General features: G+C 32.1%; 1 protein-coding gene and 1 non-coding gene across 21 annotated transcripts in view; one reads left to right on the forward strand and one right to left on the reverse strand.

Annotated features, from left to right (window-relative positions):
- LOC145268276 (eukaryotic translation initiation factor 4 gamma 3-like) overlaps positions 1-24,689 on the forward strand; it is a 222,638-nt gene that overhangs the window by 107,269 nt on the left and 90,680 nt on the right. For 16 of the 20 annotated variants that reach the window (XM_080123658.1, XM_080123651.1, XM_080123653.1 and 13 more), the window contains 2 exons: positions 18,489-18,632; positions 19,201-19,374. In XM_080123658.1, the coding sequence (XP_079979784.1) occupies positions 18,528-18,632; positions 19,201-19,374 (279 nt within the window). In that variant the 5' untranslated portion in view covers positions 18,489-18,527. Of the gene's footprint in view, positions 1-18,488; positions 18,633-19,200; positions 19,375-24,689 lie in introns of those variants that run through there. The other 4 variants (XM_080123664.1, XM_080123668.1, XM_080123667.1 and 1 more) reach the window with 1 other exon arrangement.
- Positions 10,429-10,625, reverse strand: LOC145268502 (U2 spliceosomal RNA). Its single transcript, XR_013864902.1, has one exon. It is a non-coding gene; the product is annotated as a U2 spliceosomal RNA (small nuclear RNA).

Here is a 24,689-nt window from a genome sequence, read left to right on the forward strand (position 1 = left end):
GCAAGCATCACCACCATCCCACCAGCATGAACCCCTCCCCTCCCCATGTAATAATGTGATGCAGTAATTTGCATGCAAAGAAATATATTTTTCTATCAGTGTAGTTGTGGAAAAAAAATATCAATACCAAATAAAATGTAACAATGACTTTTTTATTATTATTATTATTATTATTATTATTAAGCACCATTTGTAAATATTGTAATTATTTTTTTTTTATTTTGAAAGTTTTTTTTGTTTTTTTGTTTTTTTTAAGTAAGTATCTCTTTATGAAAGCTCAAAAACAAATGTTTACTCTTTTTTTTTTTTTAAGTAAACTTTATTTTGAAATGTTTATTGGCACAAGTGTTGAATATACATTAACTTGTACATCTGGTCAGCAATCCTGACACTTATTGTATACTAACCAAGTATGAGTTAGTATGCAGATATGCAATTACTGTGCTGCCTATGTCCCATAAAAATATCAAGGGATTCATGATGAACTTGTTATACACAGGATTAATCACAATTTTCCCGATAAGTTAAATCCAATTGTCTTACAAAAAAGAAAAGAAAAAAAAAATACTTTAAAAAATTTGCTCTTGGTTGATTATAACGTACACTCCATTCTCCCCCATTCCTTTTTAGATATTCACAGAAATTTCCTTTGTTTTGGGGAGGAGGGGTTACTGTCTTGTAGGTTAAATACTTTGATTTTATAGCTTTTAGGGAAATTGATCTAAACAAGACATGAAGCCACTTAATGTAAAGAGGTAAAAAATAAAAATAAAAAATAAATAAAACAAAAAAAAACCCACCTTACTACAAGATCAAAAACTAGCCAACAATAAATGATAGATTCTGGTAGATTTTTTCCCCCCTCTTTACGTTACTATGTATATAATCAAAACAAAAACAGCTGTTATCTTTAGGAAAATTTTTTTGTCACTTTTTAATTTTTGTTTAATCTTTAAAATCTAAATTAGTAAAAACTAAAAATTGCTTAGAGGATTAAAACAATTTTTTTAAAAAAATTTTTATTTAGGTACTGCAATTTTCTACCATAGTCTATTTTGGTCAGTTGACTATAACAATTTTTTATGGGAGGGGGGTGTATTATTGACTATTGCATTGCCATGGTTCCAAAATCGACCTACCCTATCAAAGGAATTTTAATCAAGGGTTTGTTAAAATCCTGACTGACTTCCTAACCTTAAAGATAATAAATCAGAATCCACTAATGTATCAAAATTATTGTACTGGAGACCGCCTCCCCTTGACACTTCATCTTTTGGAGGAAACCGGTTTAATCTGTTTAGAGTGAATGCTGTACGACAAACAATTTCCCTGGATTTCAGATTTCAACATATCGGTGATATACCAGAGAAAGTTTTAAAATAAAAGCTGAGGGAAGCAGGACACTAGATCAGAGTGACCTCCACAAAATCAACTAAAAATAGCAATTTAACGACTAGCCTAAAGAAATGAAAAAATAAAACAGTAGCAATTAAAACTATTAGAAGTATACTAGAACAAGCTTTTTAAGTCAAATTTGTGTGTTGTGCGTTTTCCCCCCAAGAAAAAAAAAAATTATACGCACACAATAGAACCCAGAATACGACTTGCAGAATTTTAAAAACTCCATAGATACTGGGAAATTTTTTTCCATGGAATCTATCATCTGTCACTTTTATCTAATTAAGTTTAAGTTTTATTTCGAAATCGGCATTTTCCCTTTCTTGAAAATACTTTAAAAAACTAACCTCTTCAAATTTATTTTTTCAATCTTTTGTACATCTGTTTAGCTTGACCTAAACATGCAAATTCCTTCCATTTCAATTATTTATACTTTTGGCATTTATGTTTAAAGTTAATCTAGAGATTTGTCTTGGGATAAACTAATTCACTCTTATGTTAGCCGAAAAATTGTTGCAGTTTTATTTCCCTTTCCGTTTCAAATTTTTTTTTTTTTTTTTTTTTTTTTTTTTTTTTTTTTTTTTTTATATTATAATTAGATAAAAGAAGTTGCCAGTCTTATGGAACTTGGGATTATTCTTCACCAGCTTATGCTGAAGAAAATGAACTGCTTCATTAGTTAACTCATTTATGTCTTTGGCAACTTCGAAATAAATTGTCCACTCCAATAAATGAGAGATTACAAGTGGATTGAAAAGATTTTAACTATTATCTGTTTGTTATACCTGATTATGAGGGGAAAAAACTTGGATATAATTATGTTTTGGATTTTTTTTTTTTTTTTTTTTTTTTTAGCTTGATTTGGATTATTTGGACAATTGATTTATTTTATTTTCATGTTTTTGTTGATGTAACTTAGTATGTTTTTATTTTTTTTAATTTAGAAATTTTTAAAGAATTTTATTCTAGTTATTTTATTTTTATTTTTTTAGATACATCTTTTTGGATTTTGAGAATGTATACAGAATTTCAAACCGAACCCTTTAAACCATAGAATTAAGGGTTTATTCAAGAATCAAGGTTTATTTACTTCTGGTTATCATGGGATAAAATTTCATTGTATGGAAGACCAAAGTGTACATAATTTACTAATTTAATTTAGAAAAGGTTGCCAATAAAGAAAATATTGTTAAAATGAAAATTATTTTTATTAGAATTAAAAAGGTTTGATTTTATTATAAATTTGTACGTTTTTTGTTTTTATTTTTGTTAGTAATTTTGCTTCAATATTTATATGGCAAAATACATTCACTTTTTTTTATTAGCGCTTTTTTTTTTTTTTTTAACTATAATATTTTTTATAATATTCTAATAGTAAAATAAAGTGACATTTATTAACTATACTAATAAAAAAAAAAAAGTAACTTGTAATATATTTTAAAACAAGATTTTTTTTTCCTGTGAATTCCAAACGTAATAGCTGTAGTTAAAAGAGCGGTATTATAACATTCAGTCATTAACAAATTAGCCGATGTGGTAATGCCAGCGGCAGATGTTTATATCACTGATGCACTCTTCAAAGACATTTTTAATGATGGTTGATATGCATATAGTTAGTACCCTGCGCAACCATGAGGTTGTAAACCACAACTATAACTTCACAAGTCCAGAGGACCCTACCATTCATACAAATCGTATTGAAGACAGGTAATTCAGAGCTATGCGAGGTACTAGTCCAGCAAGCTTCAATAGTCATCTACAGGAATTTCTCTGGCGGTGGCAAATAAGGCAATCACTTTAGTACTATTCGTTATTGGATACATTTTTTTTTTTTTTTTTTTTTTTTTTTTTTAATGAATTTTGAGTAAGAAAAAAAAACAGTTCAAAATCATATATAGATATTATTTATTATTAAAGATACATTTCATGAAAACACTTTTCTTACAAAATATTCACATTGTTTAATTATAAGTTCTATTTTAGGATTGAATTAAAAACAAATTGAAACCTAATGTTTGATAAAGTTTGTTTCTGTTAAATTTTAATATAAAAGTTTTACTATTTTAAATGAATGTTGAATGAAAATTGAACCATCTGATGTTTGATAAATTTTGTTATTTGGTTAAAAAGTTCTAATAAAGATTATTTTCATTTTTACATTTTTTTTTTTTTTTTTTTTTTAATTGGCAACCTTTTAACATTTATAGTAAATTATGTACACTTTGGTCTTCCATACAATGAAATCTTATCCCATGATAACCAAACAGTAAACTTTAATTCTTAAATTCAGTATTTTTTTTATGTTATTGTTAGTTAACATCGCTTTTAGTAAGAATTAAACCTTTAACTGTCAGATGCTTGTCACTTAGAATTGATTGTTAGCCAATTCCTCTTATTTGTTATGCCACGGGTCCACATAGTATGAACTGATGCAGATAATTTGTTACTGCAGTTACTGATCAAGATATTGTGGTATTGAAGTATAGGTCGTGTCTTCAGTTATTCTTTGGAATGATTAAAGAAGTAGCAATTATGATAGTTCTTGCCACAACATTGTTATGGCAAATGAGGGATTTTTTTTTTTTTTTTTTTTTTTTTGTTCGTTTATCATACTAACATATGATAGATGGCTTTTAGACTTCTAAACAAACCACTGTCTGCTAGCAGGGTCCTTATTTATCCTTCATTCTCCAGAGTTCATACAGTCTTGAAAAGGTCTTGAATTTTGAGCTGCGTCTTGGAAAGCCCTTATTTCTATTATTACACTGAAAAGCCCTTAAGAATATGTGTCTTGAAAAGGTCTTGAGAATCGTATTATATACAGTAAAGATTTGTGTTGGAATATAAAAAATAAAATCCAAATAAATACATTCTTGTTGATACAAGAGTTATCTCTTATCACAAAACTACTGTTATTTATTACATTTTTATCGCTGTAGCCGAAGTGAAATTAAAAATTTAACTAAATACTATTAAAATATTTTTTAAATATTAATTAAAAAAATCTGTTTCTATCCTTTATATATCAAAGTTTGTTCTGAAAACTTGAATTCTGTCTGGAGAAGGTCTTGAAAATGTTGAAAATCCTGTTCTCTCAATTTGGCAACTAACCCTATTATCTCGACTATTCTATCTACTCAGCACTTATCCACTTTTAAGCACTTATCCACTTTTAATCATTGACCATGCATTATTGAACTGCATGCATTTTTCTATTGTACTGTCTGGATTTAAGTTAAAAGTGAATACAAATGTTTTGAAGAAAAAAAAAATTCAAACTTATTTTGTCATCTGGTTTCTGAAAACTCATTTTGTCCTAACATACTTTTTTTTTTTTTTTTTTTTTTTTTTTTTTTTTTTTTTAGTTTTCCTTCTCTTCAGAAGTTGTACTTTTGCTATGTATCGAATTATGAACTTTAATCAATTCCCTCTGTGTGTGTGTGGGGGGGGGCATATATCAGTTTATTTTCTTTATCAGAAATTGTTTTATTTTAATGTATAAAATTATTCAGTTGTCTGTCTTAATGTATATATAAATACGTCTTATGTAAATATGTCTTAATGTATATATAAATACGGAAACAATAGAATTTTATTGACATTCTAAAGTACAGTTTTTCAAAATTATTAGGCCTTTTATTTTTTTTTATCATAAAATTGTTATATAATTTTCTGATGAAAAAGATTTAGTTTTAATATTGTTTATTAAAAAAATGACATTTATATTGACTAGAATAAGATATTTAGTTTCTGGTGTGGCGTGATCTTTTTAGTTTTAAACCTTGGGTTTAAGGTTTAAGTCTAATATGCAGGAGTATAAGAATGGCCAGACACAAAACCTTTAATTACATAATAGATTAATTTGTTTATTCATAGGAATCAAAGTGCACATCTAAACAAACTTGATAGCCTTGCCAATTTTTTCACTGCCTTGCTTGGATCCATTGTGTTGAAATTTCTTTTGTAAATATTTTTGTATTCAATTAATTTTTAATATTCTATGCTGAAAGTTAATTTGGTTTTGATTAATAAGAATGTAACCAGACGTAAGTAATTAGTAAATAATTTGTCAGTACCTAAATTACAAATGAACCTTTGCTTTTGCTTCTAAAAACCAAAAATTTGACTAATCTGGAAAAAAAAAATTAAATGACTAAAAAGCAAGTAAAGAACAATAATTCTTATTAAAAAATAAGTAATTTCTTTTAACTGATTATTCTTTTAGGATAACTATTAAAGAATTTTAACCATCCTTGGCCTTTTAGCTAGAAACAGAGTGCTACTTAATCTATTCTGTCCTCAGTCAATGAAGAAGTTCTTCTAGACCAATTCTTTTTATATGGACGCACACGGTTGAGTTTATTTAAAATTTTACAGCGATCTTATGATAAAAAATTTTTTTTTTCTACTCATAAAACCTTTTTGCAAGAAAATAAATTTAAAAAAAAAAAAAAAAAAAGATTATATAACGAGAATTTTCATTCACACAAATCAACACGTCCTGTACTCAATATCAGGTATAGAATAATAATGGTGAATGTCAGTGGAACTGTTGTGCTTGGTGTTTCTTGACTACTGCTGCAATATGTGAGAGACACAGTCAACTCTTCAGTATTTTAAGTATTTCACAGTATTTTATGTTTAGGTAAGAAAATCCCAGTTTACATAGTACGTATGCAGTAAGATTTTGATGTTTTTTTGTTTTTTTTTGTTTTTTTAGTTGAAGTTGAGCAGTGTCATGATTAAATGTCTTTATTAAACAAAAAAAAATTAAATGGCTTCTAGCTATCATCTCTTTGCGACAGACTAGTAATCATTCCATAGCACACTATTGTAGACTTACAGAATTTTAATTTTTGTTCCAACCCAAAATGCCCTTTTTGGGGGAATTGGATCCCCCCCCCCCATTAAAAATGAACCTGATATCTAACTTTGCTCTTGTGTGAAGGCAAGTAAAAAAAAAAAAAGAGCTATTTAAGAATTTCTACATCCTAAATAAAAATTTGGGGAAAAAACAAAAACCTGCTAGATCTGGGTTTTTATTATTTTTACTGTGAAGCATATTATTCTATTGTAAGTGAAGATATACAACAATTAAAAAAAAAAAGTGGAAGTTGGTTAATCAAAATCAAATTTTTTATTCGACAACTACAATGTTTTTTAGGTCCATTTTTTTAAAATCTGGCCAATGTTATATTAGTCCTCGCGCGAAAGCAAGCCACAAAATGTTTGAAATAATAATGATAGAATAACAATAACAAAGACTTTTGCTGGCGAGGACTACTATTGACCGTAACCAGTTATACATTCCTTTTGAAATTTTCATCTCTATTTTTCTTATGTATTGAATATTTGTTAATGAAACCTATATGAAATATGTTCCTTATTAAATTTTAAACATTTTCTATTCTGAAAAAAGTTTTAAAAAATTTAATCTGAAGTTATTTTAAAGTTTAAAAAAAAAAAAAAAAAATTCAGATTTTCTCATTATTCAAACCTGTATTACAAAGAGGAGGTTGCAAAAAATGAGTTGTGGTGTGAGGAGAAATACAAACTGAAACAGAATATTAAGACCTGTAATAGTACAAAGAGGGGGTTGCAAAAATGGGTTGTGGTGTGAGAAGAAATACAAACTGAAATAGAGAAGGAGAGTTTAAAAATATAATCTTAAAAAGATAAGATACAAGTTAGAAAATCATTTCATCCAAGGCACGAAAATTGTTAAACAAAATATTCAAGAGAATTGAATTTTGTGCCTTTATTTTTAAAGCCTATAGTAAAAACCTTTTGTTTAACAATTTTCGTGCCTTGGATGAAATGCTTTTCTAACTTGTAATAATGTGAGTATGGTAAATTTTTCTTGGCACAACTTGAATATCTTGCCTTCCTCCTTAATGAGTTGATCTATTCTAACCATTTTCCATTTTGTAGGCTATTTTCCAGTATCTTTAAAAATACTTTTGTTTACTTAGCTCTAGCTCTGTATTAATCTTTTTCCAAAGAATGGAGAGAGAGAAAAAAAAAATAACGAAGAGCCAATTACAGATTAGATACATTTAACTTCTAAAGTGTGGTATCTGTTCTTCAGATGCTGCGCTTCATTTTCTTGTTCTCTTTCGGTGGAGGAGAAATCCTTCACGACTGAGACAATTTTTATTTTTGTACTTTTTCTCCACGTTAAAAAACGACCCTGGTGTCTAACTCTGTCCTGTGGGGAGGCATAGTAAATAGGTACACTAGCAGGGTTGCCTGGCGTTGCCCAGGCCAGAAAATGAAGTTGTTTGACTACACTTGATAAATGGTTTTTGTTGTAATTTTAGTGTGCAATAATTTATATAAGTTTTTAAAAAAAAAAAGTCTACTGATGTCAGCCCACTGCTACAAATTTGGAATAAGGACATGTAAGCAAGAAAAAAGTTTTATGAGGATATGATTCTTTAAAAAAAAAAAAAAAAAAAAAAAAAATTACATAAGTAATATCTGTACATTTAATATTATCTTTAAATCAACTGCCTATATATATATATATATATATATAAAATAAAAAAAAAATTTAATTAACCGCCAATAAAAAAAAAAAAAAGATCCCTCTAATTTGTTTTGAACCAAGTAAATAATACAAAGCAAAAAATATTTTGAAAAAAATCTTTTAATCCTGTTTAAATGCAAAGGCTTACTGAAATAAACGTTTTTCAAAAATTTGTTTAAAAAAAACAAAACGTCCACCATAACATGGAGGCGAACACAAGAACTAATAGTTATAAGACAATCCTCTAAGCCATTCGGCTACAGTGATGGTTATAATATGACATTGCAAATTTATGTATCCAAGACGTGAATGGTTCACACATGCGCAGATATTGAAATCATTTAGAGACAATTTTACTTGACTTTCCCATCAGATTTTGCAGTCGTTAAGGTAGAAAAAATTATTTTGTTCTAAATTGGACATATTATGAATCTGAATCTCTGTTTAAGATAGTATCGGAACCCTTATTTGATTTGGTTTTCAAAAGTTTTACTGAGACATACAAACACGTTTGCCCTTTATGTAACAGAAGACTACCGGCATTGCCAGGATGTTTAGAGGTGTGTGTGTGTGCGCGCGCGTGCATTGGGGGGGGGGGGGTAAATCCAAACAAAAGAATAAGCGACGTAATAACCCTGTTTAAATATTATCTTGAAAAAAAAAAAAAAAAAAAAAAAAACGATGTTAAAATTTCTTAAAATCGGAAAAACAAAAACTAAAAAAAAAAAAAACGCAAACGTTATGAGAGGAAAAAAGAAAAACAAACGTGATGCAAAATGAACGATGTTAAAACTTTTTTTTAAAAAAAATCTGAAAAATAAAATTAAAAAAAAAAAAACGGTGAATATGAAAACTGGCATAAATAACCTTGTTTCAATGTTAAAACTGTAGGTGTGTGCGTTGGGGGGGGGGGGGTAGATGGAAACTAAAAGTAATAACCCTGTTTAAATATTAAAAAAAAAAAAAAAAAATGTCAAAAGCGAAAAAAAAAAAAAAGTTTTAGGAGGGAGGTAGGCTCGAACCCGAAGCCTTAAGGTTAATAGTCTGATGACATAGCATGACACCATGAAGACAGGGACTTTAGAAGAGTCGAAAATAAGCATTTAAAACCCCAGGTCGGTGTCTACATCAAATATCACACTAGTAGCAGCAGCAGTAACAGGGAAAACGAATTTACTGTGCGAATTTTGTAAGATAAAAGTGGCTGAAAGAAAAGATTTTTATGACGTTGTTTCATAAGTGTTAGATATTATCTTGGTAGCATATAAAAAATTATAAGAATGAGTGAGCAAGCCGAGAAGCAGCCGGAAAAAAGCCTTTGCGGAACATACAGAAAAAATGTGCATGCACGCACACACACATTTTCGCTTTTATATATAGACTGGTGGAAGGGGGGTCCCAGCGTTCCCCCGGGTGTTTGTGTGTGTGTGTGGGGGGGGGGTTAATAATCCTGTTTAAATATCATAAAAAAGACGGTTTAAAAAATCGTGGGGTGGGGGTGAATGGCATAAATAAACCTCTTAGATCGAACCTGCAATCTTAGGATAACAACGCTGTGTAGGGGGGACTAAAGAATAGGTGAAGTAATAGCCCTGTTTAAATTAAAAGAAAAAGAAAAAAAAAACCCCCGTTGCCCGGGTGTTTAAAGGTGTAAAAGAAAAAAAAAAGATAGTTTTGGTCAGGAGGCGGGATTGAACCCGAAAGTGTTGACGCGGAGGTGGAAACAAAAGCCAACCATGAGTGAGAGTAATTGATTAGCATGTTAAGTTAAGGCTTATAAAGCAAATGAAAGAGGTTTGATTGACAGGTAGACACTAAATGAGGTCATCGCGGGAATGTTACGATGACGCGGCAGTATTTTTAGTTTTCGCTTCCCCAAGATGATGATGGAGGGGGGGAGCAGCTCCCCATTTAAAGGGGATTGTCCAAATCGAATAGCAGTTGTCTGATATAAGGAGAAACTCCATATTGATCAAAAGCTGATTGCTTTATGGGCGTTTCGGCACGAAAGCCGAGAACACGAACCGTTTGAATTTAGTTTCACTTTATTTATACTAAAAAGCCAAACAAGTGACGCGCGTTCGCAAATCGTAGATATTATTTAGACGATATATAAAAAGTTCTAAGGCATAGTAACCCCCTGGAAAATGCCAGCATAAAAAGCCTTTGTGAGACATAAAATGATCACATTTTGCCTTTTATATATATAGACTAGCGGTGGTACCCGGCGTTGCTCGGGTGTTTAGAGGTGTGTGTGTGTGCTTTTTGGGTAAATCTAAACAAAAGAATAATAAAGAATCGTTGCCCAGTTGTTTGTGTTGGGAGGGGGGTTTAACATGGTGTTATGTTATGCTAAATTTGACATTAAAGGGAAGAGTGCAGAAATTGGATTGGGAGGTCATCTCAATTGTGGATTTTTTTGGACATTGACCACTCACATCCTTGTCAGTATAATTAATAATTATGATTACATAAGTGTTCCTATTTACTTAACTCCCCACAGGGGCAGAGTTAGACACAAGGTCGGTTTTTAATGTTGAGAAAATCCAGCTTCCCAAAAGGGGCACTCTGTATAGGAACAAAAATAAAAATTGTCTCTGTCAAGAAATTCTCCTCCATTGACCAAGAACAGAAAAGGTGAAGCATAGAAGAGAACAGATACTACATTTTGTTCTTAGCCAAAAGGCCAAGAAGCTTGTAAATTTACCATTCTAGATTTATAGTGTTCTGTTGGTGTGTTCTGAATCAAGGGAAGAGGACATTACAAGAGGGAGCAATTTCCTCTTACACTCAAATTACTATGCAAAGAGAAAAGGGCCAGGTAAACTATGAAAATATCTGTTTACAAACAAAAGAAAATTTCTGGAAACAAGTGGTATCCATTCGTTTCTGAAGAGTTGTTTTGCTATTTGAAATGTAAGACATAATAAAGACAAAATGCAGACGTCTGACTAAAAAAAAAATGAGAGAATTGATTCCATCTTTTGGTTTTTGAAATCATAACTACTTACAGGTGAAGAATGCTGTTTTATGTCCTCTCTCTAATATATATATATATATTTAAAGGAGATTAGAACAATAGTCTAAAGAGCTGAGTGTATTTTAATGTAACAGTGAAATTACTAGTTTAATTAAAATACAGGAAATAGAAAGTGCTCGTTGTAATTTAGATATATAATAAGCTCGATAGTTAAATGTCCTAGAGCTAATTCAATATTAAGTAATGTGATTTATAATTTAAAATTTAAAAATCAAATTTTAATTAAATTAAAAATCAGTTTCATAAGAAGGAACAACAACAAAATCAATTATCTGTACGATATATATATTGGGGACATGGAAATGCTCAGGTAGATAGATTTGTTTTTCTTTTTAAGTTAGTGTGGCAGTCACTTAAAGCATGAGATCTGTTCTCCACTTAAAAATTAAAAAAAAAAAAAAAAATCTTTGTGCCACTTAATGTGTCTTCATGATACAGTTGCTTGTCATAAAACTAAAAAGGCATTTTTCATTTTCAAATGTCATGATACAGCTATATCAACTTTTGAATAGATTTTATCTACCTCTCATATATACTTTTTCTTTGTTATTTATGGTTGATCTATAGTTAACATTGGCTGTCAAATGGGCAATTGTTATTGCTTCTACAATTACATGAATTGGTATTATTACTGTTATCACCACTGCTACTACCGCTGTTATTGCTTTTATATTATTTACATATTTTCCATACAGCAATAACTAGTTTTGATATCTCTATTTGATAATTTTTTAGAGTTTATTTTTTGTTAGATATTTATCTATCCCCCGCCCAAATACTTAGCCAATCTGTTTTTAGATCACTATTAGGTGGATAAATCAAATTATATTTAACTTTTATTTTATCATATTATATCAATTTTTCAAGGCTACTTGATATTTCTTTTGATTAAATATCTTTATTTCTGGATTATATTCTATCGCTTATATTCTAAAGCTTATTGAAGTATTGACTTGTAGATACCCTTTTCTCCTCCTATCAGCCTCTTTCCTACAGAAGAGACGTCATGAGCTTGTTTCTGCTCTACTGCTATTTTCATGGCCAAATGCTTGACTGAACTCCAATCTATGGTCTCTCCTTGCCAAACTTATTAAAAAAAAAAACACTTGACTGTACAACCACTCTATATAATTTTCTCGGTTCTCTATTTATCCCTAAATCTAAATGCAGATTCCATAAGCAAAGCTTTTTTTCCCAGAACTGCTTGCCTGTGGAGCACTGTTCTGCTGGCCTGCTTCCTGGTTGAATACAACATGGAAGCCTTCAAATCTAATGTAAATAAGTTCCTATTCAGCCGGTCTTATAAATAATCAAATTTTACCCAATTTATGCCATTAACGATTACTACACTACTACTTTACTTTCATTAACATTATCCTCAAGTAGCTCTCGGGTCTTGATAAGTGGAGACTACCCCCCCCCCAAAAAAAAAATTTAAAAAATTGGTGAACATCCTCCTCTGTGGCTTGCAAACATGGACACTTTCCAAAGTTAGAAACCTGCCTGAATTGTACATATACCCACCCGCCTTCTCATGAGTACAAAATCCCTAATGGAATACCCATTTGACCAAATCTGAGACAAACTTTCATTTGCATCATCTATTGTCAAAGCAAGAAGTGTTCAGTTTTGTAGGTCATTGTTCTAGAGCAGTAAATGACAAGTTACTCCTTCCCTACTTCGGTGGAACCCTACTACCCACTCCAGAAGTAGAATGCTCTCATGCTTTTATAATTTCAGATCCATCCTGGTCCATCTTCAGTGGGGTGTTTTTTTGTTTTTTTTTTTTAAATAAATATATATATATATATATATATATATATATATATATAGTTTTGGTGGGAACCAAATAAATTTCGACAACTGAAGCATCTTAGGATTCTTATAAGACTAATACTTTATTAATATTCCAGTAGACTACAATATGGTTGTCTTCAGGTCCAATGTAAACAATGTCTTGATAAGCCGTTCCAGTTAAGTTAACAAATTTACTGATTTTCCATTATTAACAATTACCATATTGTCCAATTGACTACTATACACTCTTAACCCTTATCCTCGAGTGGTCCCTGGGCCTTGATAAGTGGTGATGCCTACGTAAAAAAAAAAAAAAAAAAAAATACAGACTCCGATCTCATTGCAAACGATGCCAATGTTGAGATGTGTGACCTGGCAGCAGTCATGCAGGACTGGGATATCTAGCGTGAGCATGTGAACTCCATCACATCTACATTCGAAAGATGATGGGATATTTGTTTGCAAGGTTTTGAGGTTAGGATTAAGTTATATTTAAAAAGTCCGCTTTTGAAATTGATTTTTATTTGTATTAGAATTGATATCTTCAAAAAAATGTTTTTTATTTAAAGATCTGTTTAACGTATCTTTAACTATTGTAACTTCATATCAATAGATTACAATTAAGGATATTTTAGATTAGCAGAGGCACCTAGTTGTAAAATATGCCCAGTCGTAAAATACGCTTAAATATGATAATTTAATTTATGCAGATGTAATATTTATTATTATAGTTAATTCTATTTTGATTATTTCATATTATATTGTACCCAATGTATAGTCATGGTTTCAAAAGTATAAACAAAATGAGTTGGATGCTGTCAGCTAGTATTGAAACTGAAACCAAAATTTATAACGCTCTAGCCTCAGAGTTACTGAATCAGCCGTTGTCAGTCGAATAAGAAATAATTAAAAATAAATTATGATTAACGTACAAATTTATATTTGCACATGCGTAGAAGAGCAGTTTAAGTCTACTTACACTTGCAAAGTTCTCATTTCTTTCAATCTTTAACCCCCATAGCAACTATTTCAACCGAGTAAAGACCTGTAAAAAAAAATGATTCACAAAAATTGCAATCATTTGAGCTGCCTTGTGCCGCTCTGCGACCTTCTGTATTAGGAGATAGTTTGTAAAAATGGAGACACAGACAGTGAGTTTTATGAATTGAGGTTATATCTATAGTTATATAAAGTCAGTTAGTTGCTAGTTATCCAATCTTAATGTAAACTATATTTAGCTTTAGTTTTATGCAAAGGAGGTAAAGGCTTATTGTAAAAATTTAGACATCTCCAATCTCAATCGTATATAATTCTAAGTTTTTGAATTACATTTTAAAAATGTGGCTTCATATCTATTGTTCCAAACTGTAAATAAGCTGCTTAAATTTATCATTTATTTCAATCGGGTTATATACCGACTTAAACTCTAACTCTTAAAGACTACATTGTGTTGCAGTTTCAATAGATGGCTGCGGGACCAAACCTGGTAAAATTTGCTCGTTCACCCCCCCCCCCCCTATCTTGTAATTTTCACGTCTCCAATGAGCTTTCTTATGACTAAAATATGTGAGGTTTAATTGCTACCATCATCAGAAGGTGTTTTTTTTTTCCTTTCTTTTTCCTTTTCCTTTCCTTTTCCTTTCTTTTTCCTTTCCTTTTCCTTTCTTTTTCCTTTCCTTTTCCTTTCTCTTTCCGTCTTTCCTTTCTCTTTCCGCCTTTCCTTTCTCTTTCCGCCTTTCCTTTCTCTTTCCGTCTTTCCTTTCCCTTTCCGTCTTTCCTTTCCCTTTCCGTCTTTCCTTTCCCTTTCCGTCTTTCCTTTCCCTTTCCGTCTTTCCTTTCCCTTTCCATCTTTCCTTTCCCTTTCCGTCTTTCCTTTCCCTTTCCGTCTTTCCTTTCCCTTTCCGTCTTTCCTTTCCCTTTCCGTCTTTCCTTTCCCTTTCCGTCTTTCCTTTCCGTCTTTCCTTTCCCTTTCCGTCTTTCCTTTCCCTTTCCGTCTTTCCTTTCCCTTTCCGTCTTTCCCTTTCCGTCTTTCCTTTCCCTTTCCGTCTTTCCTTTCCCTTTCCGTCTTTCCTTTCCCTTTCCGTCTTTCCTTTCCGTCTTTCCTTTCCGTCTTTCCTTTCCCTTTCCGTCTTTCCTTTCCCTTTCCGTCTTTCCTTTCTCTTTCCGTCTTTCCTTTCTCTTTCCGTCTTTCCTTTCTCTTTCCGTCTTTCCTTTCTCTTTCCGTCTTTCCTTTCCCTTTCCGTCTTTCCTTTCCCTTTCCGTCTTTCCTTTTTCCCTTTCCGTCTTTCCTTTTTCCCTTTCCGTCTTTCCTTTTTCCCTTTCCGTCTTTCCTTTTTCCCTTTCCGTCTTTCCTTTTTCCCTTTCCGTCTTTCCTTTTTCCCTTTCCGTCTTTCCTTTTTCCCTTTCCGTCTTTCCTTTTTCCCTTTCCGTCTTTCCTTTTTCCCTTTCCGTCTTTCCTTTTTCCCTTTCCGTCTTTCCTTTTTCCCTTTCCGTCTTTCCTTTTTCCCTTTCCGTCTTTCCTTTTTCCCTTTCCGTCTTTCCTTTTTCCCTTTCCGTCTTTCCTTTTTCCCTTTCCGTCTTTCCTTTTTCCCTTTCCGTCTTTCCTTTTTCCCTTTCCGTCTTTCCTTTTTCCCTTTCCGTCTTTCTTTTTTCAATTACAACTATGATGAGAAAACTATCTTGCTTCAAATCAATTCTCATGAATTATGATTCTATTGTTGACATTGATTTCCCAAATATCTTTCTGTTGAAAATTCTTTTGAGAAAGACATTTGGTAATTACAGGAGGAACCATGTGACAATTGCCAACATCCTAAGTGACAGTGTTTCTGTGGGAGGAATTGGATTCAAACTTGCTGCACCCAGGTTGTCAATCTGTATCATAAACCACTCAGCCACCAACACCTCAGAAATAAATACCTATTTAAAATTGCCTATCACTTGTTCTACATTTCTGTCACTTTGAGGTGGTTGTTTCTTAGTTTTGGGTTATCTATTTTTCCCAAAAGGTTTCTCGATATTAAAGTAACATAATTCTGTGTTGGCTTGCCATGGGAAAGGATATATTGTTCAATTTTAAATCTTCTCTCGTTTTGATGGAGTTATTTGTTGGAAATATTTTAGTGTTTTCTTTTGGTGGCTCTGTGGATTCTCCCTCTCCCTTTGTTATGTAATGCGTTTTATTTTTAGAAGGTACCAAATATGCGTATATGTTTCGTTGTTCTTATTTAGTGTTCTTGTTATATATTTGTGGTTGTTCATGTTTGTGAAAGTCTTAGATTGATAGAAACAGTCTTAGGAGTGTTCATATTGTTGGGAGATGGAGACATTGATGAGATATAGACAGGTATATATAAAGAGAAAAACAGTTCTGTATATATGAGAGACAGGATACATATAAAGAGAGAGAGACAGTTCTTAGACAGTATACATGTTACTACAATAGCCAATGGCATGTATTACACAATGAGAGGAGATTTGATATATAGATAGATAGACTGAGAGTGCGTTTGACATTTACGTTTTGACAGTTGTACATATAATATAAACACGTTACCTTTCTCGTAATGATGAACACAAGACGGCAGTTATAAAAACACATAATGATACGTTTATTTTTTCTTTGACCGGTCGGACATGATTTTGTATTTCAGGGATTCAAAGTTGTTACATGGTTATCTCTAAACCCCTCTTGCTTCCAGAGGGTGCCTTGACTCTAACCGAGAATCGGTCTGAACCTCTCTGCTTCTCTGATCTGACTGATCTCGCTCTCGTTAACTAACTTCAAACTCTTTCCTATATTGAGAAATCACATGTATGTCTGGTTTACGTGACTATAACTCACGTGTTATCAACATGCGTGATTTGCACGTTTTTTGAAATCATTTCTGACGACCAAGAAATTTCCCATTCTCTTTGTTGTTTTACAAAGGAATTTAACCTACTTCTAATTCTGTAATCCATATTTTTATTATGCATTCTTTCTAAGAATGTGAATAGTTTCCAGCCAAATTTGTATTTATTAAATATTTTAACAGAATCAACAATTTACTGGACATTCCATTTATAATAACATTCTGTGTTTATTTTAACTTATGATTGGAATTCTCAATTCCAAGCCTAGCTTCGTAAGTTCGAATCCTTGACTATCCTATTTCATATTTACATTTAACTAATTCACTATTTTTTTACTTACATGAAAAGGGGACGGCCCTTATCATGTAACACCTTTTTTATTACATGACCATTGACATTTCTTGGTGATGATACAACAAAGATGCCCCCTCCCCCTGGTTGAAAAGTACTTTACTACCTTCAAAAGTGATAATTTCACTGATATCCCTTCCACTTAAGACCAAACAAACAAATATATACTTTCACGTGAACCCAAGGGTTAACCCAAAAGCAATTATCTATATAGCAAGTGACTGCCTGATTATGCTAAGTACTTCTTCTATATATATAAAAGATAAAATGTGTGTATGTATGTTCACTTTTTGTGTATGTCCAAGAAAGGCTTTTTTCCGAGAAGGTGTTCGGTCGGCTCACAACTTCTTAAAACTTTTTATATCACATATAAATCATAATATCTCAGAGTTAACAACGGAGGTCGCCTGTCTATTTAATTTGCTCGACTCAAAAAGATAAATATTCAACATTTTCACTCGCTGCATGTGGATTAGGCTTTTTCGTATAATAAAAGCGACACTAATTCTGGCGGTATTTTTCCGGTCGCGATCGCCGGAAATGTCTGAAAGCAATCAGCTTTGATCAATGTGGAAATATTTTCCTTATATCAGACAATTGCTATTCAATTTGGACAAGGGGAGTCCCCCCCCCCCAAAAAAAAAACACCTTGGGAAAATAAAAATAAGAAAAGCGTTCCCGCATTAAATATAATACTTCCCCGCAGTCAAAGTTGACCTCATTAAGTCCTTAAAACGTGCACCTGTCAATTCTAAGTAATTAAATAAATTCGAACGGGTTTCCATTAGTATGTCACGGTGGCCCAGTGGTTAACGTCGCACATTTTTTTTTCTTTCTTTTTTTTTTTTCTTTCTTTTTTTTTTTTCTTTCTTTTTTTTTTTTTCTTTCTTTTTTTTTTTTTTTTTTTTTTTTTTCTCTCTCTCCCTCTCAGACTTTAATTTCCAACTTTTCGGGTTCGATCCTCATACTCACCTGCTAAAACTTTTTTTATTATTCCCCCCCCCCCTCCCCAAATGAAAACACTTTAAATATGATTTACTATTGGTGAATTATAAAAATAAAAAAATCTTATTAAATGTGTTATTGTTACTATGGATGATAGAGGATTTCGCATGTGAATGTAAAAGTTCCTCCCCTTTGTGACTAACCAACAACAACATAAAAAAAAATCTATTGGAAATACAATTTTTTAGTACAATGATCAATATACAAAAAAAAATTCAATTATGTATCATACAAAAAAAACAAACTTTACCACAAAGGTTGGGAGGGTCTTTTATATATAAGATGACATTAATTATATACTAAAACAATTGAAATCTGCATTGGAAAAAAAAAATTTTTTTTTTTTTTTTTTTTTTTTTTTTTACATCTCAATGATTGATAATTGTTTTAATTTTTTATCTTTCTCTAAAATTGTCCTTTTTCTCTGCATGTGTGCATGTCTCTTCTCTCAGCCCTTTTATTAAGCATGTTTTGAATATCTTGTAATTATTTTTTTTATTCCCTCTCTCCAAGGCTTACCAAAAGCTAACCCAACATTCGCTTACCAATGATATGAGTAAGCAAGGATTTGTGCCACAGGGTCGAGTGGCGGCTCCCCCTGGGGTCAACTCGCAAAATATGTTTACACCAACACAAAATTTAAGAGGTCAACCCCAAGTAAGTATGATTTGTTAACTTTTTTGTATGTGTTAATTTAAATAAAAAATTTTAATGCTATTTAATAAAATTAAATTTATTTTCAAATATTTCTTATAAAAATTAAACTTGAAAAAACAATTTAAATCCTTCAAATTAAATTAGTGCTTTTATTTAGCTAATAATTATAATAATTAATACTAACGTTTACCCAGCATTTTCCAGGTGTAAGATTTGCTGAACTTAAATAACTTTATTCATTTTACTTTTGTACTACAAATAAAATTGGCACTGAAAGCTTCCTACTATGCAACTTAGATAAATAATTTGAAACACTGGAAAGAATTGCCAGGCTCATATAAAAATAAACACTAATAAGCAACTTAACTAAGGTTAAATAAAGAAAATGTCTATCTTCAGTATGGTGTTTTTACCTGGAAAATACAAAATTTAAAAAAAAAAAGAAAGAAAAACAGTTTGGTTAGCTTTCACATTCTTAATGTATGTCAGATTTTTATATAGTTTTCAGAGTTTGAAAAATAAATTATTAGTCTAAGAAAACTGAAAGACTTAAATTTTTCTATTTCAGAACTACTTTACAAATGCTTCCCCAAATGTACAGACCCCACGAAGTTACCCTCTCACATCAGCCAGGCCGCAAACTATGCCCTTAATTTATGGATTAACTGGTCAGACCACCGGTCAGGCTTATACTGCCTCTCCTGGAACCCCGGTCATAATGAATGCTAATCCAGTCATGACGGTGAATATCTTTTCCTATTTATTTTTTAAATACATAAAGCAGCTTTATTTGATATTTATTATTCCTAAATATTCCAGGTAGTCTTCTATTGCATTTTTTTTTTTTTAATCTTAATAATAACATACTTAGTCTTCTATACTAAAAAGCATGGTACACAATTGGAAGTCTACTGGCAAATGATTTCAAAGTTGTTTTTGTTTGTTCTGTTTTTTTTTAAATAGAAATTATGTCTATATAAAAATATATTGGACAACATTCCAACTCTTACCTGTAAACCTGACATGGTGGTATGGGACAAGGAGAAAGAAACAACCTTAAGAGAGGTTAGTGTCCCCAATTATGCTGGGTTAAACAGAGCTGAGAGAGAAAAGCTAACTGAATACCAAAGTGTTATGTATGACATGAAAAGAAATTGGAAACTTAGGAAGATCTATATCATTCCAGTAATTATAGGAGCAACTGGACTCGTGAAAAAGCATTTAAAAAACTATCTGGTAAATATACTTGCAAGAGATTTAAACAGTTGCACTTAAAGAGACGGTCAGAATCTATAAAATAGCGGATGAATGTTTGGCATCCAGTAGGATGTCCCATTTTCAGCTTGAACAAACTGGTAAGAAAATTTGGGTAGGAGAGTAAGATATGTTTTGTTTCTGGATTTTTTTAAATGAGGATAGATTATTCGCATTATTTGGATTCTTCAAGACTACTGTTTTCATCTTGAGTGTTATTTTCATAACTTAATCTCTGTTTTCAGGTGTATCTTGTCAAACTCAAATCTGCACAGAATTTTGAACGGATTTATTTAATCCACTGGGGGTTGGGAGGGGGTAGCTTGCTCTTGCATTGGGTTTAAAGTTCTAAGTAATCCGTAATTGTATTTTGAGTGTCGCCCGCAATGAGAAAAATGTAACTTTACAACTGAATTTTATCAAGTACTTTATCCACTACGCTACGGTCCTTGCAGACATTTTTACTAGGAATTTTGTTTTTACATGTATAATCTTACTAATTGCTATTTATTACTAAATGTTGTTTATTATTCCCATATTGTAAAAAGAACACTGAATATGTGAACAGTAGTCCAGAGAATCCAAGTAGCATGAATATACAGCTTTGTTTAGTAGTTAATACAAAAGAAATACATATTTTCATTTGTCGAATCTTCTCAGTCGTGCCATGAAGTAGCTTTTAGTATAGAACATTGTGGTAACATTTCATTGTTTGATATTGCAGAACTAAGAACTATTGATTGATAATGATCTTAGGCTTGGTGACTAATAAAGTTGGTTTCTTTTTTTTTTTTAAGATGATTATTGCATGGTCTTGCTAGTTTTCTTCCCATTGTACTTATTCCTAATCTTGAATCTCATAGATGTCCTTTTATCTGTTTGCGATTGTGTTTGCTGAACTCCACTTCCTGTTTCTTTTTATACCATTCCCGCTTCTGACAGTGACTGCTCCATTATTTTATCCAGCAATATTGATAATGCATTACAACTTCATCCGTCAACCTCTGTCTTTGCAAGATCTCCAATCTAATTGCATAAATTTTGCTGGTGAAATCGGTCTTATCTTTTCTGTGTCTCATGACTTGTGCAAAATTGTCACCTTCGCTACATACTTTCCTGGTAACGATCTTCATCAACCGTCTTTACTGGATCTTTTTCTCACTTCTGTTCCTGAATCAGGTTTTATTTCCTCTTCTCTTCCATTAGGTTCTTCTGATCATGCTGATGTGGAGATTTTTTTCTGTTAAGTCTCCAATTGATCATCCCTTCCATAGGAAGACATTTAACTACAGGGAGGCTGATTGGGGTGGTCTTCACAGCTTCCTATGTGACATTCAATGGAGTCCTATCTTTGGTATGTCTCCAAATGCTGCTGCTGATTGGTTTCTTATTGGAACTGACATCGTCATTCCTTATCAGTTTCAAACCAAACATCACTCTCCTTTTATCTGTTTGTGCTTCTACCATCATCCATCATAATCATCACTTCAATTAATATCATCACAATGATTCTGAGGCTTCTAGACAATCCTACAGAAGAGCTAGCAATGCCCACAAGAGAGCAATTTCTGAGCTATTCTTAAAGGATTGAAAACTATTTCATCTCAAAGTTAACTTGTCATTTTTGGAGCATCTATGTTATTAATAGGGATGAGTCTGTTACATCTCTTTTTAATGGTCTTCAGGTCATATCATCTAAGGATAAAGCTAATCTCTTTATTCGTCTTTTTGCTGACAATTCTGAATGATTCTTGTATGTTCTTTCAGATTTTCCTTTGTAAGTATTACTCCAAAAATGGTTGCTAGAATTTTTGCTGGTCTTGATTTGATTTTTGTTCTCAAACATGCTCCTGCACTTTCTATCCTCTCCAAATTATTCAATCTCTGTGAGTCCTGTTAACCCATCTTGTTGGAAGGATTCTCCTCTTGTCGCTATCTTTAAAAATGCTGGTGATGGGTCTGATTCAACTAAATATCATCCTGTTAGTCTTCTCTCTGCTATTAGCAAAGCTTTTGTGATGTTAGTCAACAGCAGGCCTGTTCATTTTAAGATGCTCAGTATAACTTTCATGGTTTTTGTTCAATGGCTGTTGTAACTAAACAGATCTATTGGTTTATGGATAATTGACATTTTGGAGGCGTTTGACAGAGTGGCATTCTGGTCTTCATAAGCTTCAAGGTTATCGTATTGGTCACAAAGTTCTTGACATTGTTAGGTCTTTTCTTTCTGATCAAAGATTGCAAGTAACCCTGGATAGTTTATCTTCATTTTCTTTTCCTATTAATGCCGGTGTTCCTGTTTCTTCTCTATATGAATAACCTTTGAGAGAATATTATTCAGAAAATTAATTTATACTGATGACACCATCCTCTATTCTGGTATTGCTTTTCATCTGACTTTCTCGGATCAGTTCGAAATATGCAGTTGATCTAGAAGTTGATCTGTGTTCTGTTATGGATTGGGATAAGAAATGGCTGTTTTGTTTCATCTTAAGACATGGCTATTGTCTTTCAGTCGTAGGTGTGTCACTATTTTTCCTGAGATTCTTAATGAAGGCTCTGCTTTCGAAGAGAAATTGACTCTAAAACTCTTGGTCTTTCTTTTTTATCAAATATTTCTTGGAGTTCATCTATTGAATCCATTGCTCTTTCAGCTTCTCATAAAATCAGTTTCCTCTATCGCTCTAAACACTTTCTCTATCTCTACAAATCTACTTTTGAAGTATTGTTGTCATATTTGGGCTGGTGAATCTCTGTTCTATTTAAGGGTTCTTGATAAATTGCAGAAACGTATCTTATATATATTGACCCACCCCCACCATCCTTTCTTCTTTACTGCAACCTGTCTCTTACAGACGTGATATTGCTAGTCTGTCTTTTCTATAAATACTATTATAGCATGTGTTCTTCAGAATTGTCTGATTTAGTCTCTGCTTCCTTTGTTCCAGCTCATTTGATTTATTAGTCTAGTAGTCTCCATCAATTCGCTGTCTGAATACCTCATTGTAATACAGCTTCCTATTCCAGTAGGTTCTTTCCATGGACAGTAAGTTTGTGGAACTCTTTTTGCTCACTATTTTCCATTCTACCTACAGCCTTGGTGTTTTCAAGACCAAGGCTAATAGCTATCTCCTATCTTTGCGATAATCTTAGATTTGGTGATTAGTAAAGTTGGTTTCTGATTTTTTTAGATGGTTATTGGTTATTTGTATTTGGATCCTTCTAGCTATTGTTCTCATATTGAGTGTCATTTGATACACCTGAGGAAGGTTGGCGGTTACATCTACCAAAACGTGAAAATAACACTGAAGATGAGAACAGTGGTCCAAAGAATCCAAATAAGAATTAAAGTTAGTGTTCCTCCTTATTAGAGCTTATTTGCACACTGTTTTGCCTTTTACTTCCTTCAGTGCACTCTTAAATTTCGAAAGTTTTGACTTGCAACTTTTAGGTGCCCGGCGTTGTTCTATTGTTTTGTGGCTTGATGCATTGTCTCAAGCAGTTTCTATAAAAAAAAAAAAATGCAGCCTATCCCAGCCTTCTTCCATCCGGTCGCATACTTTTGCTAGTTTCCTGTATGGTTTTCATACTAGGCAGGTTGAACTACCAACCCCTATATTCAAAGATGGTCTCCCAGTTGTCTGTATATTTTTGCTAGTCTAGAAGGATTATATAATTGTGAAAGAATTGCATACAAACTAGCTACAACCATTATATATGATTTTCCCTACTCTTTGTCTGTGCCTAAATCTAAACACAGATTCCATAAACAAAGCTTTTGAGAACTTCCCACCTGTGGAATATTTTCGCTGTCCTGCTACCCAGTTGAGTACAACATGGTAGCCTTCAAGTCCAATGTAAACAAGTTCTTGTTGAGCCGTCCTCATAAATAATCAAATTCTACCCAATTTACACCATTAACCATTGCTACACTACCACCTTAAATTCATTAAACCTTATCCTTGAGTGGCCTTTGGGTTTTGTTAAGTGGTGACTCCCAAGTTAAAAAAAAATACATAGTTAAAGCATTGTTTTGGATGATTAAAATAATTAAAGGAGCATCAGAAACTATGGCAACCCTGTTGTAAAAAAGTTATTCAATAAAAATGATTGTATTTAAAAGAAACAAATCATCTGCTAGATACTAAATCACACTGATACCAGGAAATGAAAAAGCTGACTCTGCAGAAAAAGCTTTATAAAAAAAATTTTTTATTTCTTTACAAAGGAGTCGGTACTTATCAAGGCCCAGAGGCCACTTGAGGATAAAGGTTAATGAGTGTACAGTGGTCAAGGGGAACATGTCGGTCATGGTTAGTAGTAGAAATTTGGTAAATTGGATTACTTAAGGGGATGGCTCATCAAGAATAATTTCACATTCAACTTGAAGACAACCATATTGTAGTCAGTTGGAAAGCAGGAAAAAAGGAACAAAGTTCCACAGGTGTGCAGTTCTAAGAAAGAAGCTTTATTCATGGAATCTACCTTATGGATCTATCCAATATTAATTTGCTTGAAGTTTACACAAGCTTCTATTAACTAATATAATTACAGATAGCAAACTTTACTACATATTTCCTACCATCAGAGAAAAGGCAGCCAGGAATTAAGAAACGAAGAAAAGAATGAAGTTGGTCATTCTTGCATAACACACACACACACATCCTAAATGGTGACGCTGGACGAATATGTATACGATGCCAAAAACAATTTTTCATAAAACATTGACTGTGAGGACTTAACAAAAAAAAAAAAAAAAAAACCGACCAGATCACACTATTAGCAGATAATGGAAAATTTCTT

Source organism: Euprymna scolopes, chromosome 43 (assembly GCF_053919585.1).
Source record: "Euprymna scolopes isolate OS-2025 chromosome 43, ASM5391958v1, whole genome shotgun sequence".
Lineage (NCBI taxonomy): Eukaryota > Metazoa > Mollusca > Cephalopoda > Sepiida > Sepiolidae > Euprymna > Euprymna scolopes.